The sequence below is a fragment of the Adiantum capillus-veneris genome, chromosome 1 (assembly GCF_014529385.1).
Source record: "Adiantum capillus-veneris isolate H3 chromosome 1, ASM1452938v2, whole genome shotgun sequence".
Taxonomy (NCBI): Eukaryota; Viridiplantae; Streptophyta; class Polypodiopsida; order Polypodiales; family Pteridaceae; genus Adiantum; species Adiantum capillus-veneris.
Window position 1 is genome coordinate 159732072 of NC_140931.1, and position 14808 is coordinate 159746879.

Sequence of the window (14808 nt, forward strand, 5' to 3'; positions counted from 1 at the left end):
TGACATGCATGCATCATGGACAACAGGATCATAAGTACACTCTACACTAAAAGCCCACTCTGCATCTACATCAACATCACAATCTCCTTTCACAAAAGACTCTACAATAAGTGCACTTGTATTGGACCCTTTAGTTGATCTAGCCTCTTTTGCCTTCAATTTTGGACATTGCTGCTTGATCAAGTGATCATTAGCTTTACAATAGTGGCAACGCATCTTCTTTTTGCCCTTATCACCAAAATTCCCAGACAAATTGATGCTAGGAGAACCATCAGGAACAGGTGATTTACCACTCGCAAAAGAACCATGAGAAGTGGCTACATTGCGATCACCACCTTTTCTTTGAGTAGCAATAAAGGCCTCTTCAACTGCACGTTGTTTAGCCCTGTTTTTTTTGTGGAAAATGACTCTTGCAATAGCAATGTCATAATGAACAAACTTGACAACTTTTGAATGTCCTTGGGTGATAAGTCTCCAAGTACTAGGAAAAGTATGGTAAGAATCTGGCAACGCATCAAGAATGGTCTGCACAAGGGAACTGTAAAAAATGACTTCACCTGTAGAAAAATGACTTTACCTGCAGAAATAAGTTTCTCATAGATATCCTTGACACCAGCAAGGAAAGTGTCCATTTCATCTTCCTCATGCATAATCTTTGACTCCAGCTCTTTACGCAGCAATGCAATTTTTTCCTCATTGCGACTTGCATAAAGACCAACCAAAATATCCTAAGCCTGTTTTGCAAATTTTGTTAAACGAATCTGATTAATAGTAGTGCGCTTCACAAAAAATGCATTCAAAGCATGAGCATGCACATCTTTGATATCCCAATGAGCTTGCTCAACCATAAACAAAACAGCTTTCGCAGTAGCAATCCTACCACGAAAACCTGCAACATCCTCAACGTCGCCTACATCCTCAGAAATAGGACGTACATCAATGCCTTGCACAATATTCCAAACGTCCTTTGACATGTTGCATCATATAAGCCCACGTAGGGTAATTGTCCCCATCCAATCTATCCTCAACAGAGCAAACATCTTGAACCCATATATGTTATTGTCAACCATGACAAATGCTACACCTGATGTGAAAATTGTCCAAAAAGAGGAGAAACAGAGTGGGAACAAGATGTGCTATCTAGCACAAATCATAGAAGACTTTAAGGGACATGTTATGCAAAAAATGGCATTGACAAAAATTCGACCCAAAATGACAAAATAGCATGTGTAGTATTTCTTGTGGTGGAAACGAAGGCCAAAATGAGCCCAAATGAAAAATATGAGCAGACCAAGCTCTACGAGTTCTCTCGAAGTATTTTTCAACCTACTAACGCTCGCCATAGATCACAAAAATTGGAGAGAATGAGCAGGCATGTGCTGGAAGCTGCTGGCAACTAAGCTCAGACACAACCTGCTAAGATACCAATGGTTGGAATTAGGGTTGCAGGGAAACACACACAACTTGGAGAGGACAAAGGAAGCTCAAGGCACACAAGAGAGAGTGTATTACTTAGTGTGCAATGGAAAGATAGATAGCCCTAGAGTGATGGGCGTATATATAATGCAAGGGGGGAAACACCTCCTAATGAGGGAAAAAATGCCCGGATGGTCCTAAGTGTCTTCACACACATCACTACCACATGTATATGGTAAGACAAGGATCATCCAACATAATATTATAAAAAAATATCATGAATGGAAGAACAACTCGGTCATGCTCAACGTGCACATTTGGTACCACATAATAGTATTGGGAAATATGTTTTCCATCAAGCTGAACAAACAATTTTGAAGGTCTGAGACTTAGAAGTGGTATTGGAAGCTACTAGGATGGACTTTGATGTAGTAATCATCATGGTTAACACTTTTGATCCAGACAAAGGTTCTGTAGTACTATCAACTCTGTCTCATGTGCTGAAATCGCCATATGTTGTCAAAGCAAAACTGTTTTCATCTGAAGAAGTTCACAAGTATCTGAGAGAAGATGAACATGATACAAAGAAACGTAAATAGGGAGCTCAAGGAGTTCCAATGGTTGCTTTGGAGTTCTAACCAGTCTACAAATTCATTCTAGAGGCCATTTATTTGAAGAACAATCCCACATATGTTGCATAAAAACTATTTGGTATGGTACTGGTGCAACTCAAGGATTCCAAGGCACAAATCAATTTAGCCACTCTCTTGCATAACAATTTAATTCAGTAGACAATCAAGGTGAACTCCCAAAGTGTTTTTAAAGCATGATATGCATGGCAATTTTTGTACTAGGCAACATTTATCCCAGCTCACCCCAATGTACAAAACGTCCAGAAACAAGGTTGCAGGGAAAGTAGAACAAATCAGTAAAGATATTGAGCAAGACACAACTAAAGGCCAAGAGATAGAACAAGACACTACTGACCAAGGCGCTGAGTTGGCCATAGTCACAATAAGAGAAAAGAGGACTGCAGCAAAAGTAGAAGCTGGCACAACTAAGGCTGGCCCTAGCAAGGGCACCAAGCCACAAGAAAACAGGCAACACACAGTGGATATTCTGACCAGCTGAATTCAAAATAGAGGACTCCAACCAAGCCTGTAGAGGTGGGTCGGGACAAAGGAACTTTGGCAGATAATCCCATTGAATTGTCTCAGACCCCACCAACATCTACTGAGAAAAATAAGACTACTAGCAATGAACAGATTCCACCTGCTGACAATGGAAAGAAAGGTGCAGTGCAGACTCAATTAACCTTTGTCACTCGAGCCCCAGAGCAGCTAACTCAAATGGATAGGCTGCATAAGCTACATACAAATTCCCTTCATGGGAAAATTCTTTTTTAATAGGAAGATAAGCACTTATACCTTATCTGACTCCTCCCATAGTATATGAAAGCTGTCAAACTGATGTGGATACCATTACTGACAAATGTGTGGCTACAATGATGTCTTGATGGAACACTATTGTAAATGCTATGAACGAGATGATGTAAGCTCAAAAACAGATTCCAATTCAGCAGTGATTGCGTTACAAATAGAACCTCAAGAAACACTAACTCAACTAGAAAAGTCTAAGAAGGAGTGGAGCAACTCAAATCCTAGATGTTAGAGCAATCTATTGAACACAACAAGGGTGCAAGGCTGCTCGCTTCACAATAGAAAGAAATAGTAACACTCAAAAGTGACAACCAAATAATAATGGATGAGAGGTGGGTAGCAGTCAAGGCAAAAGAAAAGCTATAGGGGAGGATGGATGAGAAGAAAACAACCTTGAGGTTGCTGCTTGCAAATCATAAAACTGTGAAGCAGAACATCGCAAAAAAGTATATTTACCAATCCTTAGTTGATATAGTTGATACTGGGGGAAACCTTACCTTGAACATGGAGGAATTACAAAATCTAGTTGAATCCATGAAGTCTGACTTGGAAGATAAAAACATAGTCTGGTCAAAATCAACAGTAGCAACAACAATAGACCCAATTAGACACCCATCATAAAGAGCAGATGAAGTCTAGTTTTATTCCACTGAATACAACGAAAGCCATTGTTTTAGATAGGCTAATAGATCTACTCTAGGACAAGGGTAAAGTTATTATGGTTGACTCTAGTTCTGATTCAGATTCAAATTCAGACCCCCATTACACTACTACCCTAATAACATTAAACAAGAATCTGAGGAAGCAAAGGGTTGTTCAGATTTTGGAATTTCTCCATGATGAGACAATGTATACAAATTTGGAGAGGTTCCAGATGCAGTTTGCAGGAGCTCGCAGAATGGTTCAGGATTAGAAGTTGGTAAACTTCCATGATCAAGAGGTTCGTCAATTGCCACCACATCCCAATTGTGTTCAAGTTTTGGATCAGGTACTTGAATGGTTTCTCACAACTGATGATACTACGATAAACCCACACATCAAGGACCCATCCATTGTTGATCTCACCATTTTAGGGTTACAATTGGACATGCTATACATAGAGATGCATGAAAGATATCAAAACAAAGATCAAGGACAATGGTTAAGTTGCAAATTGCAAGGGGGTTGTTGATAACAAAATCAAGCTGCTCTTGGAATGCAATGCCACCAGTAGCTCAGGGCCACATACCAGAATGACCCTCAAAGAGTAGGAGATGAATCTCAAAATCCTCTATCATTTAGTTCGAATTTCTAGAAAGATGATGCAACGGGAGAATCAAATAGTTATGAACTTCATTGAATTCGTTCTAGATTCTCTAATCGTCATGATGCACTACTTGCTAAAGAGGTTGAACCCCCTAGGTTCTTTCCAGCATTATAGCCAAAATATACCGAGCCAACTAATCAATAGGCGTATATCAAAATAGTTGATGAGCTAAGGGAATGGTATGAAAGTGCTACCACTGAATGGATATCATGGAATCATGTCTTGGATGAAGCCCCAAAGAAGGATTAAGCAGATGACCTATTACACGCCTTGCAGACATTCAAATTGAAAATGGGGCAGTGGCCCATTCAGCTACAAAAACTCATCAAGATCACTAATTAAGCTTCTCCAACTCACAGTTGAGGCCTACAAAATCCCAGAAAAGGAGTTGGAAAATAGAACAACTTCTGGACTCCACTTCAGGGAGATGGTTGAAATTCTCTTTGAAGCCGGAATTAAGTGTAACCAAACACTTCTTGAAGGCTGGATTCACATAGCCTCTTATTGTCACAAGCTGACCAGTGCCAGACTCACTAGGGGCAAACAAACATTGTATGATCCTGATACAAAGACCTGGCATGCCTTAACACCTTATGAGGTAGAAATGAAGATTGTGCACAAGGACCAGCTTGAGTAGGAAGCTCTCTATTAGTTGATCCATAGAGAGAATCAAGGGAGTTCTAGTGCGCCACTAAGAGTGCTTGACATGCCTCGAAGGATCCCAACAAAACAAAAGACAATCCACCGGACTAACACTGCCCTGGCATGCCTTAACACCCTATGAGGTAGAAATGAAGACTGTGCACAAGGACCAGCTTGAGTAGGAAGCTCTCTATTAGTTGATCCATAGAGAGAATCAAGGGAGTTCTAGTGCGCCACTAAGAGTGCTTGACATGCCTCGAAGGATCCCAACAAAACAAAAGACAATCGACCGGACTAACACTGCTTGACTCAATGAAAACAAATGTTGGAAATTTTGGAAATATAACAAACTTCAAGGAAAGGGGTTAGGGAATGTAAACAACAGGAATAGCCTCCAAACAAAGATTCAGATGGGCAGCTGGGCTAGTAGTTATCAAGGCCAGTTACTATGGTAATTGATACAGTACACAGTAGGTCAAAGGTCAAGTCCGATGGCTATAAATAAGGGCTCACTACTCGGTTTTATGGGATTGATTACTATGACTTCTCATCACTATCTCACTGCTTAGTATCTCGGAGCTCTTGACGCTCTTGTACTTTTGTAACTCTAATCATTAAGCTTAGAGCATACTTGGCTCACACTCTTGTACTTTGCTTACATTGATATGAATATATTCCAGTCGAGTTTCCAATTTTAGTTTATACTTCAATTCCAATATTTGCATCTTAGTTCCAATCTTGTATTTCTTTTTAGTTTCTCATGATTTGATATTTGAAGTCTCAATCTGATCTCAACTAACGCTAACTCACCAACCTAGAATAACTTTCATAACTGATCAGCTAAACTCCCTTTTAAATGGATTAGTTTGCAACAAGAAAGTTTTGAAAATCTTAAGCAAATAATTACTTCTGTCCTAGCACTTCAAATTATAGATTGTGAGAAAGGTCTTGGTCTACACACATATGCTAGTAGCAATGCAGTAGGGGTAGTTTTTAGTCAAGATGATACCCACCAACACAACAAAAATGGCCTAGATATGAGCTAGAATTGTATGTTATAATTTATGCTCTTAAATTTTGGATTCATTATCTTTATGCTGCATAGTTTAAGGTGTTTATGAATTAGCATAATATTAGACTGGACCAAATTTGAGAGTGTGTCAAACTTGGTGGCCCAAGTTAAAGTAAGAATTTTATATGGATATTCCTTATATGAAAGGTTGTGACAACATTGTGGCGGACACTTATATAAAAAATTATAAATAATAAGGGTTTTATAAATTTTAGAGACTTCTTTGCTTCAAGCAATAAATGTAACTTAGTAAGAGGACCCCTATTTACAATCGGTAAGGCCTAAGATTGATCCACGTTTTCTTGAAAATTGTTTGACTCATCAAGTAGATCTACTCCAACTTCATTTTTGAATTTCTCAGTGAAGAATCAAGCTACAAGATATACACCATTTGAGATGAGCTATGCTATAACACCATTAGTTCTAGGGATATGAGGCTCTTAGTTAAGTTTCCCAAGTGCAAAAATGTTCTTACAAAGATGCAAGATTTATTAACCTTAGCCAAAAAAATAATTAAACAAGTTGTTGATGGGGCTAGAACATATGCTGATAAAAAACAATCATTTAGAGTCTTTAAATAAGGAGACATGATATTTTTGCAAATCTACCTTTTTGGTCAACTGGAAAGTGTCATAAGCTTTCTCAAGGACCTTGCAAAAAAAAATAAAAAGTTAAGTGAAGTTGCCTATGGACTCAAATTACCTCCACAATGTCGAGTTTATCAAGTATTTATGTCAATAAATTAAAGTGCTGTATTTGCAAAGATGATAATTTGATGATGGTATTGTTGCTATATAAGTTTCAAAATATGTTGATTATAGACTAGACATGATACTAGATAGGAAACAAAAAAGATTGAGGAAACGTGTCATCCAAAAGTTTATAGTTTCTTGTAAGGGTTTAACTCTTATTTGAATCATATAATTTTGTTCATAAATATTTTTCTTGATTAATAATTGAGGACAATGATTTTCTTGGAGGAAGGGAGAATGTTAGGACCAACCAAGGTGGTTGAGACAACCAAGACGGTCATTATAGAAAGGGTATCAGAGCCAAGAGACTGGCCAATGTGAAAGGGTCTCAAGATAGGGTTTAAATATGAATGTGAGGGGAGTTAATAAACATGCCAAAGAGTTAAAAAAAGAAACAAAAATCTTGTAGTATATTCTGGAGACACAAAGAAGAACATCAAAGGCTTTTTGGTTACCTACACATGAAGAGAGAGGGGATTGAGGAGCACCATCATGGAGGGTAGTTGTGAGCCCTCACATCCATCCTCATGGGCCTTAGCTTGGCAAAGGGCAACTCCATGCTGATCATACTTGCCATGAAGGCAAGTGCACACCCCATGTCTCCTCACATGGTAGTGGCCATCATCGTCTTGCACAATGTTTTTGTACATGACTTTCTTCTTCATTGGTTCGTGCCTTAAATGCTATGTGCTCACATCAGATGTCTTCCCCCTTTGACATTCCTCCATAGCTCATCTTTGAGAACCGATTAGTGAGCGAGTCAATCATATTACTATTCTCACCATCACCATTGGGACTAGTTAAATTTGGATACAACTGCTTTCTAGGTGAGTTGATAAATTTTGAAGGAGCCATGTGCTACATGAAGTAGAGAGAGTGATGGGATGATCGGGGGCCATCATGTAGAAGAGGATGGTACAGGGCTACCTTACAAGCTAGCTATTCTGCGAGGAGCAAGGGCGGGAGAAGTAGACATTGAACCTCTCTCTCTCTCTCTCTCTCTATATATATATATATATATATCTTTCATCCCCAAGCCCATTCGATCTCTACTTTCATCATTCAATGGCCTCTGCATTTCGGAGCCACCGAACTGGCCACCATACAGAGTAAGCACAACCCATAATGAGGAACGACTCACTTTAGAAGACTATAAGCCTGATTCTTGGTAGTTTGCCACCGAACCGGCCACCATACAAAGTAGGTAGAGCCTAGAATGAGGAACCTCTGACTTTAGAAGACTGTAATCCATTAGTGTTCCAAGATAGTGCATATAAATCCATGAAACCAAGGAAAGAACGCAACTTTGTCTCTGCCCCCATAAGAAGCTTTTGCATATAGCGCTGTACCATAGCAACATACATCCAACCCTTGCACTTGAGTATCAACATAGAGGTAAAACAAGGATCCAGAAGTCCACGCATATAATCCATAAGGAAATACATGTCAAACGCATCCGAATCAAGGTAAATCTATTGATAAAATAACTAATCAATCAAAAATTTATGTAGAAGAAAACAAATATGCACCCCTCATGACCAAGAGGGGCGCTTTAATAGTTAAAGATATGCCTTTGTGGATGTTAAAGAGATGCCTTTGTGGATGTAAGGAACACCATGACCAAGTAGGGGTGCTTCAATTTTAAGCTAGGGACAAAAGTGGGTATAAGAGAAATAAAAATTTAATACATTGTGTGTAATAATTTTAAGAAACTTCTAGTTTTTTTGCCTCCAGTAGGTGCATTTTAAAAGGTAAGAAAATCAAGTTTGAATTTTACCCATGGCCAAAAAGACTAGGCAATGCAAAAACACCATATTTCCTACTGGCTCCATTTAAAAATTCTATTTCCCAGAGTCCTCGTAGATTCCTCACATTCCATACTTGTTCTGTTGTAACCTAGATTAAAACTCTATTGGATAGTAGGAGTCGACCTTACGAGATCACACACTACAGTGAAGTCCCTTCGCTAACCAAACCACCCCAAGCAGCTCAAGGACTGCTGTTGGCGGCCACGTATAAGGCAGGCACCTAGTGCCTCTTTGCATGCAACACCCGCCAGATTGCTCCCTTCTCCCTATCCCAGTTGCAAACTCTTGAGAGTCTTTTTTTTTTGTTGAAATTATAACTCTTGAGAGTTGTAGAGGCTAGAGCTGCTCATTTCATACGATGGCCGGCAGGTAGCGCGGCGGGCGCACCCTTCAACTGTCTCTGCAACGAGAATTATCTGTTTTAGCGCGCCACCTTGAACGCATCACGTCTTTGCCCGATTGGCAGACTCTAAGGAGCCATTGTTTAGCAGAAGCTCAGGTCCTTAATTCGCTCTGCGGCATGGATTGACACAGCTGAAGCTCGCCATTTTCTAGGGTTTCCTTGGGCGTGCAGTATCCATTTCTGTCACAAATCCGTGCCATCGTAATCATGGTGAAGCTTCGACACAGTCAACCCACCCACCTGAAGAAGAAAGATGAGGACAAAACCCGGACATTGCTTTCCTTTTCAAATTTCCGACGGTCCTTCGCAGGCCCCAGCAGCGTTGTTGGGCGCATTCCTAGCAGTGTGGAGATTCCTAGCAGTGTGGAGATTGCGAACGCATGTGTTGGTTTAAATGCCATGGGCAAAGTGCCCCCAGAAGAAGAGCCCTGCAAAGATTCATGGCATGCCAATGGTTATATACCTCCCCAAAGATCCCATGTTACTCTTGGCTTGGCATGCCCAGACACAAATTCAAACTCGCAAATTGCAAGGATACTTCATGAGATCTCAAACTCCGCTAAACAAGATGGGGAACCCTCTCCTGCCACTCAACTTGCATCAGCGTTCGATCGTTGGAGGTATTCACATCTTAAGGTATGCTCTCAGACGGTCTGACTCTCAAATACCATTCTATCGCAATAACACGAGGAGGCTAGTACAAGTGCGTGTTCTCTTGCTCTTAAATTAGTTAAACAGAAGTCAAGGTCACTGTCATAGCTTTTGAAAAAAGAGCTGAATGGATTTCGTTGATATCCCAACCCCTATCAATTAGTAGTTGTCCTGATTTCTACAAGCAGAGCATAGGAGCAAACAAGAGGTGAAAATTGTAGCAAAATACAGGTAGTGGGAGCATCGTGAACATCTGAGAAATGAGGCAAAAAACACTCTATCGGTCAACTTTTTTGCAAGTTGTTTACACCGAACTCTCTGTTTATCCAGTGCCATGGTTTAGTATGCTGGCTGCTTGTTTAAGATAGGAAGCTACATTTCTACTTCTTTTATTTGATCATGGGAAGTTGCAAGGAGCTCATACAATCAATTAGATAGGGAAGAAAGGATTATGTAGTCATTTCGCCAAACATAAAATTTATTTCTGTGTAAGGCGGCCTCCTGGTGATCTTTCGTTTTGTCTGTACTTGAAATCATATTGGATATGCCTTCGATGTGCCTGTCATGGCAGTTGAGGTCCCTTTTGTGACCATTGGAAAGTGTGTAGCCTGAACTAACCTGGCAAATGTATAGCAGGAGATCTTGGTGGGCAGCTGCAGCTGGTGGTTTTTGTAAGGTGCTTTGGGAATGGAAGCAAGCTCTTCTGTCTGGTGAGAGCTCTAGTTAATCTTCACTTGCTTCTTGGGTAGTATATGCTTTAGTTCGTAAGCAAGTTGCTTTGTAAAGAAGCCATGCTCCAAGCTTTGCTGAGGGTTCCTCCTATTTCAGCTAAATCACTTTGATTTCGGATCGTTGTATTTGAAAGCTGTGTGGTACCTCTTTTGGCCCATTGCATCTTTACAAAATCGGAATACTCCTTGTTTGGAGGCACTTCCTGGATTCTACATGTTGGAACGTACCCGTAGTCAGCATGATCATTGAGTCAGATTAAGGTGGGGAATTGTTCCCTAAGGAGGGTGATAATTAAAGGGAAAGGAGACATTGAAAGTGGTTTCTCATGTGTAATGAGTCAGATTAAGGTGGGGAATTGTTCGCTAAGGAGGGTGATAATTAGAGGGAAAGGAGACATTGAAAGTGATTTCTCATGTGTAATTTGTAAGTCAATCACCAGACAGGAGTCTGATTATATCAATGTTGATGACAATTGATTGGTTTTATCTAGCCATTACGCATTCATGCTGTATACAACTAGAAGAATTTGATATTTGACTTTCAACAAAGGAAATCTTTTGCATTCACGTCAAAGAAATGAAAGAAAAAAATCTCTTTCATAGAGCAGCAAATGCAGGTTGAAGAAAGGCTCCACATGGAGTTGCTCAAAGCAAAACGTCGAGCACAAACAGCCGAATATATAGTTGAAGAAAGAGATCTTGAAATCAAAATGCTGAGAGAAGAGCTGAGAAAAATCGAGGAGGAGAAACGCCAGATAATCACCAAGCTACGAGCAGATATTGCAGTTTTGCAAAATGAGAATGACGGCTGTTACCACGAAGTTAAAAATGTGATGGATCAGGTATAACTGTTCATCTTACCATCTAAATAGTTCATAGTATGTATTTTCCCTCGTCATCTACATTGATTTGTGCAGCTTGCAGGTATTAACGGAGGACTTCCTTCACAGCTACAGAAGAGAAGTAACCTTGATTCGTATCTTGGAAAACAGAGGAGGAAACACGCCAAGGAAGTTAAAGAAAGGATGAGTTTTCGAGATGAAAGGAATCTAAGAAAAATTGACTTCAGCTTAGAGGTGTGAGCTTTGTATCAAGTTTTGATGAGAGTTGTAGTTTTCTGAAAACTTGTATTTTCTAGGTTTATTGCTTTCAATATGTGGACTATACCGTATCTCCATTGTATCTTGATTAATGTATGATGATTTATGAAATGCTTTATCACAATGTATTTCTCTACTTGCGCATTAGTGGGTCCTCAGCCTCGTTTCTCTTTAGGATAGTGTTGCTAAATTAGCTTTAGGATAAGAATCATAGGTCTTTATGAACTATCTCAATAAATGGATTTGTAAGTGGGGATATTCCAGACGCATCATCATGTCAAAGGTGGCAGTGGAAGATGCAATGAAGACAGAACTGGCTTGTGATCCGGTGGTTACCTCGACTCCGATCTAGAACACCTGCAATGCCAAACACATGAAAAAGGCACACCTATGGAGAAGAGAGATCACTGAGGTACTAAGAGACAGGACATCAGAGAGAGAGAGAGAGAGAGAGAGAGAGAGAGAGAGAGAGAGAGAGAGAGAGAGAGAGAGAGAGAGAGAGAGAGAGAGAGAGAGAGAGAGAGAGAGAGAGAGAGAGAGAGAGAGAGAGATGAAATGAAATGATATATTAACGTCTACAAAAGGCCAAAATGACCTATGAGACCAAACTGGTTACAACTTACAATGGTGAGTCTAGTACCAAGTATGGGTACAAACAAAGAAAACTACAAACTAGAAATTGAGATAGGAGTGCTATCGACTCCTATGGGTGGGTGGTAAGCTGAGCAATGGTATAATGCAACAAAGGTACAAAATGGGGATAAGTGTCACCATGATACGTTATAGCAGTAGCATGAGGTCTATCCTGATCGACACTCCGGGTGTCGTGCTAGAATCCTGTGGATCCTCTGCCGCAATCTCCGTCAGTGCTGCGTGGCTCCCCTCCTCAGTCGTGGTCGTCTCGATCTCCCCAAATCTATAGCTCGATCAATGAGAGTACCACTGGTGAGTGTATGGGTTGGAACTGAGCCTCTGTGGTACTCGGACTGAAGAAATCTGAGATGTCTCTGGGACTGTCTCTGTTTGTGCCCTCTCAATAGAGAGTCTCTATGTCTCTGTATCTCAAGTAGAAATAATCGAGACATCTCTGATCCTGATATCTCATGACTCTATCTAACGAGTCAAAACCATCTCTGAATAAACAGTGAAAGCGTCCCCGTATCTCATAGTAGACTGTGCAGTGACATATGTAGTGAAACTGTGTCACTGGCTCTGCATGGCATAACTGACATATCCTATTGTCTGCTGGCATGCCTCTGAATCTACCTGTCTCAATCCCAAGCTGGTGTGAAGATGTGCGTATCTGGCCTATGGCACATCGTAACCATGAGATAGATGTGTGTCCATGTAGCTTGGCCGTGTGACAAATCCGTCTGTCGTGAGTTGGAGAAGATGCTCTCTATAGAAAGCCCTCTTCGTACCCAACTCCCATGATGGCTCTATCCATGTCCTCCTAGTATCAAGCTGGATAAGATCCTGCCGAATGAGTCTAGTAATCTCCATCCGTGTAAGAGCCAAAGACGGTGCATCAAGAGAATACTGGAAAGGGGGCAGCCTGTCCATGCTGAAACCATGCCTCTGAAACCATGAGCTCATCTATGCATACCAACATGATGTATCTCCCTGTAATGCCAGCTGTCTGGATGACTCAAGAGCAAGCCTAGCATATCTGTCCCTGGTGGTGTCCCATAAGCTGTGTACAAGTGATACTGATCTGGTAAGTGCCTTAATCTCCATAGGTGGGGCAGCCAGCTCCGCTCGTATGATGTCATGTGGAACTAAGGCCTTCGCTCTAATCAGCCTAGAAACCATAGATACTAAGGGCCTCTCCATATTACTCCATCCAACACTGTCATAGATGGTCCCCAAACCTGAACCCCGCAGTGCACAACTGAAGCGACCAAAGTGTCGAAGAGCCAGAGCTTTGTTCGAGGTTCCTGGGACTGAACCTGCGAACAAATCCTCTCTAAACCGCCTAGGGCTGCATAGGCATGAGTCAATCTAGTGTCTGCTGCCACATTCAATGTGAACCTTGGTCCACTAAAGACCACCCCAAGATATGTGTATGCATCAATGTACTCCATACTGTCCTGACCATATGTGAATGTAGGTGCTGATCTCCTGACCCACTGTGGCGTGGTATTAAATACCATGACCTTGGTTTTACCAAGGTTGACAGACAATCCACTATCCCCTGCAAAACTATGCAATGCGTCCAAATGTCTCTGCATACCCTCTGGTGAGTCTGATATCAACACGATATTGTCAGCATACAATAAAAGAGGGATCCATGTCCTTGCAAGCTGAGCACCTCTATCTCCTCCTCTGTCAATATAATCAGAGACCTCATCAACATACATACCAAATAGAGTAGAGGACAATGGGCATCCCTGTTTCACTCCGATAGTGGAGTGAACTATGTCAGATATCCCCTTTGGGGTGCGTACATGGCCCATCATTGAACTGTACAATGCCATAATCCCCCATATCAGCTCTGTGGGTACCCCCAATTCCATAAGTCGGCGCATCATTCTGGCCCTTGGTATTGTGTCAAAAGCTTTGCGGAAGTCCACAAAGCTGCAATATATCCGTCTGGTTTCAGGAGGGGTTTCTCCACACTGGATCATGTCTTTACACTCAGAGCTATCATTGAGGAGGGTCGGGCACATGGTAGCCTGTCTAGGTGCCCGTATGCCCATAGTCTTTTCCCAACTGCTCAGCCTATGCTCAAGGATGGATGCATACAACCGTGCCAATGTGTGTCCTTCCATGATAGTACGGTAATTCCCCGGCACTGTGGGGTCTCCTATCTTGAAGATAGGTACAACAATAGACAATCTCCAAGACTCAGGAAAGCCCTCACACATGACACGGTTGAACAACCGTGCAAGCATCTCTGCCAACAAGTCCCCAGCATGTATAATGTGCTCTGCTACCAAACCCTCATGATCCTATGCCCGTCTGGTCTTCATCCTGTCAATGGCCTCCTTTACCATCTCAATGGTAAAGAAGGTGCTCGTAGCCGGACATGGCTGTGGTGGATCTGGTAGTGGTGGCTGTCCAGGTAGAGTGTATAATGATGCTGCATACTGCCCCCATATCTCCGTAGAAGTAATCACTGGTGGGGGAGACTGCTCATGGAATAGACGCCCAACCTCTCCTGAATCTCTACTAAGGAAGAGCTGATATAAATCCTGCTCCATCTGGACCAAGAAAGCTCGCTTCTTCCGTCGTACTAGTCGTCGGGTAGCAATATGAGAGAGAGAGAGAGAGAGAGAGAGAGAGAGAGAGAGAGAGAGAGAGAGAGAGAGAGAGAGAGAGAGAGAGAGAGAGAGAGAGAGAGAGAGATCTGCTCTCCTAGGCCGGCACATGAGGATAGAGATGCCCACGGGACGGGCTGCCCTGAGAGGATCACAATGAGGGGATAGATCTGTTACCCGTGTTTGTCCTATCAAGGGAGCACCCCCTGCACAAGCGTGCCATCATCT

General features: G+C 41.6%; 1 protein-coding gene across 3 annotated transcripts in view; it reads left to right on the forward strand.

The window, feature by feature from the left end:
* The first annotated feature begins 8786 nt into the window (after window positions 1–8786).
* Window positions 8787–14808, forward strand: part of LOC147465902 (uncharacterized) — a 98418-nt gene continuing 92396 nt past the window's right edge. Inside the window, exons 1-4 of one of the 3 annotated variants that reach the window (XM_086522653.1) lie at window positions 9410–9474; window positions 10126–10199; window positions 10829–11062; window positions 11138–11296. In XM_086522653.1, coding sequence (XP_086378779.1) covers window positions 10832–11062; window positions 11138–11296 — 390 coding nt within the window. In that variant the 5' untranslated portion in view covers window positions 9410–9474; window positions 10126–10199; window positions 10829–10831. Of the gene's footprint in view, window positions 9475–10125; window positions 10200–10828; window positions 11063–11137; window positions 11297–14808 lie in introns of all 3 variants that reach the window. The other 2 variants (XM_086522658.1, XM_086522666.1) reach the window with 2 other exon arrangements.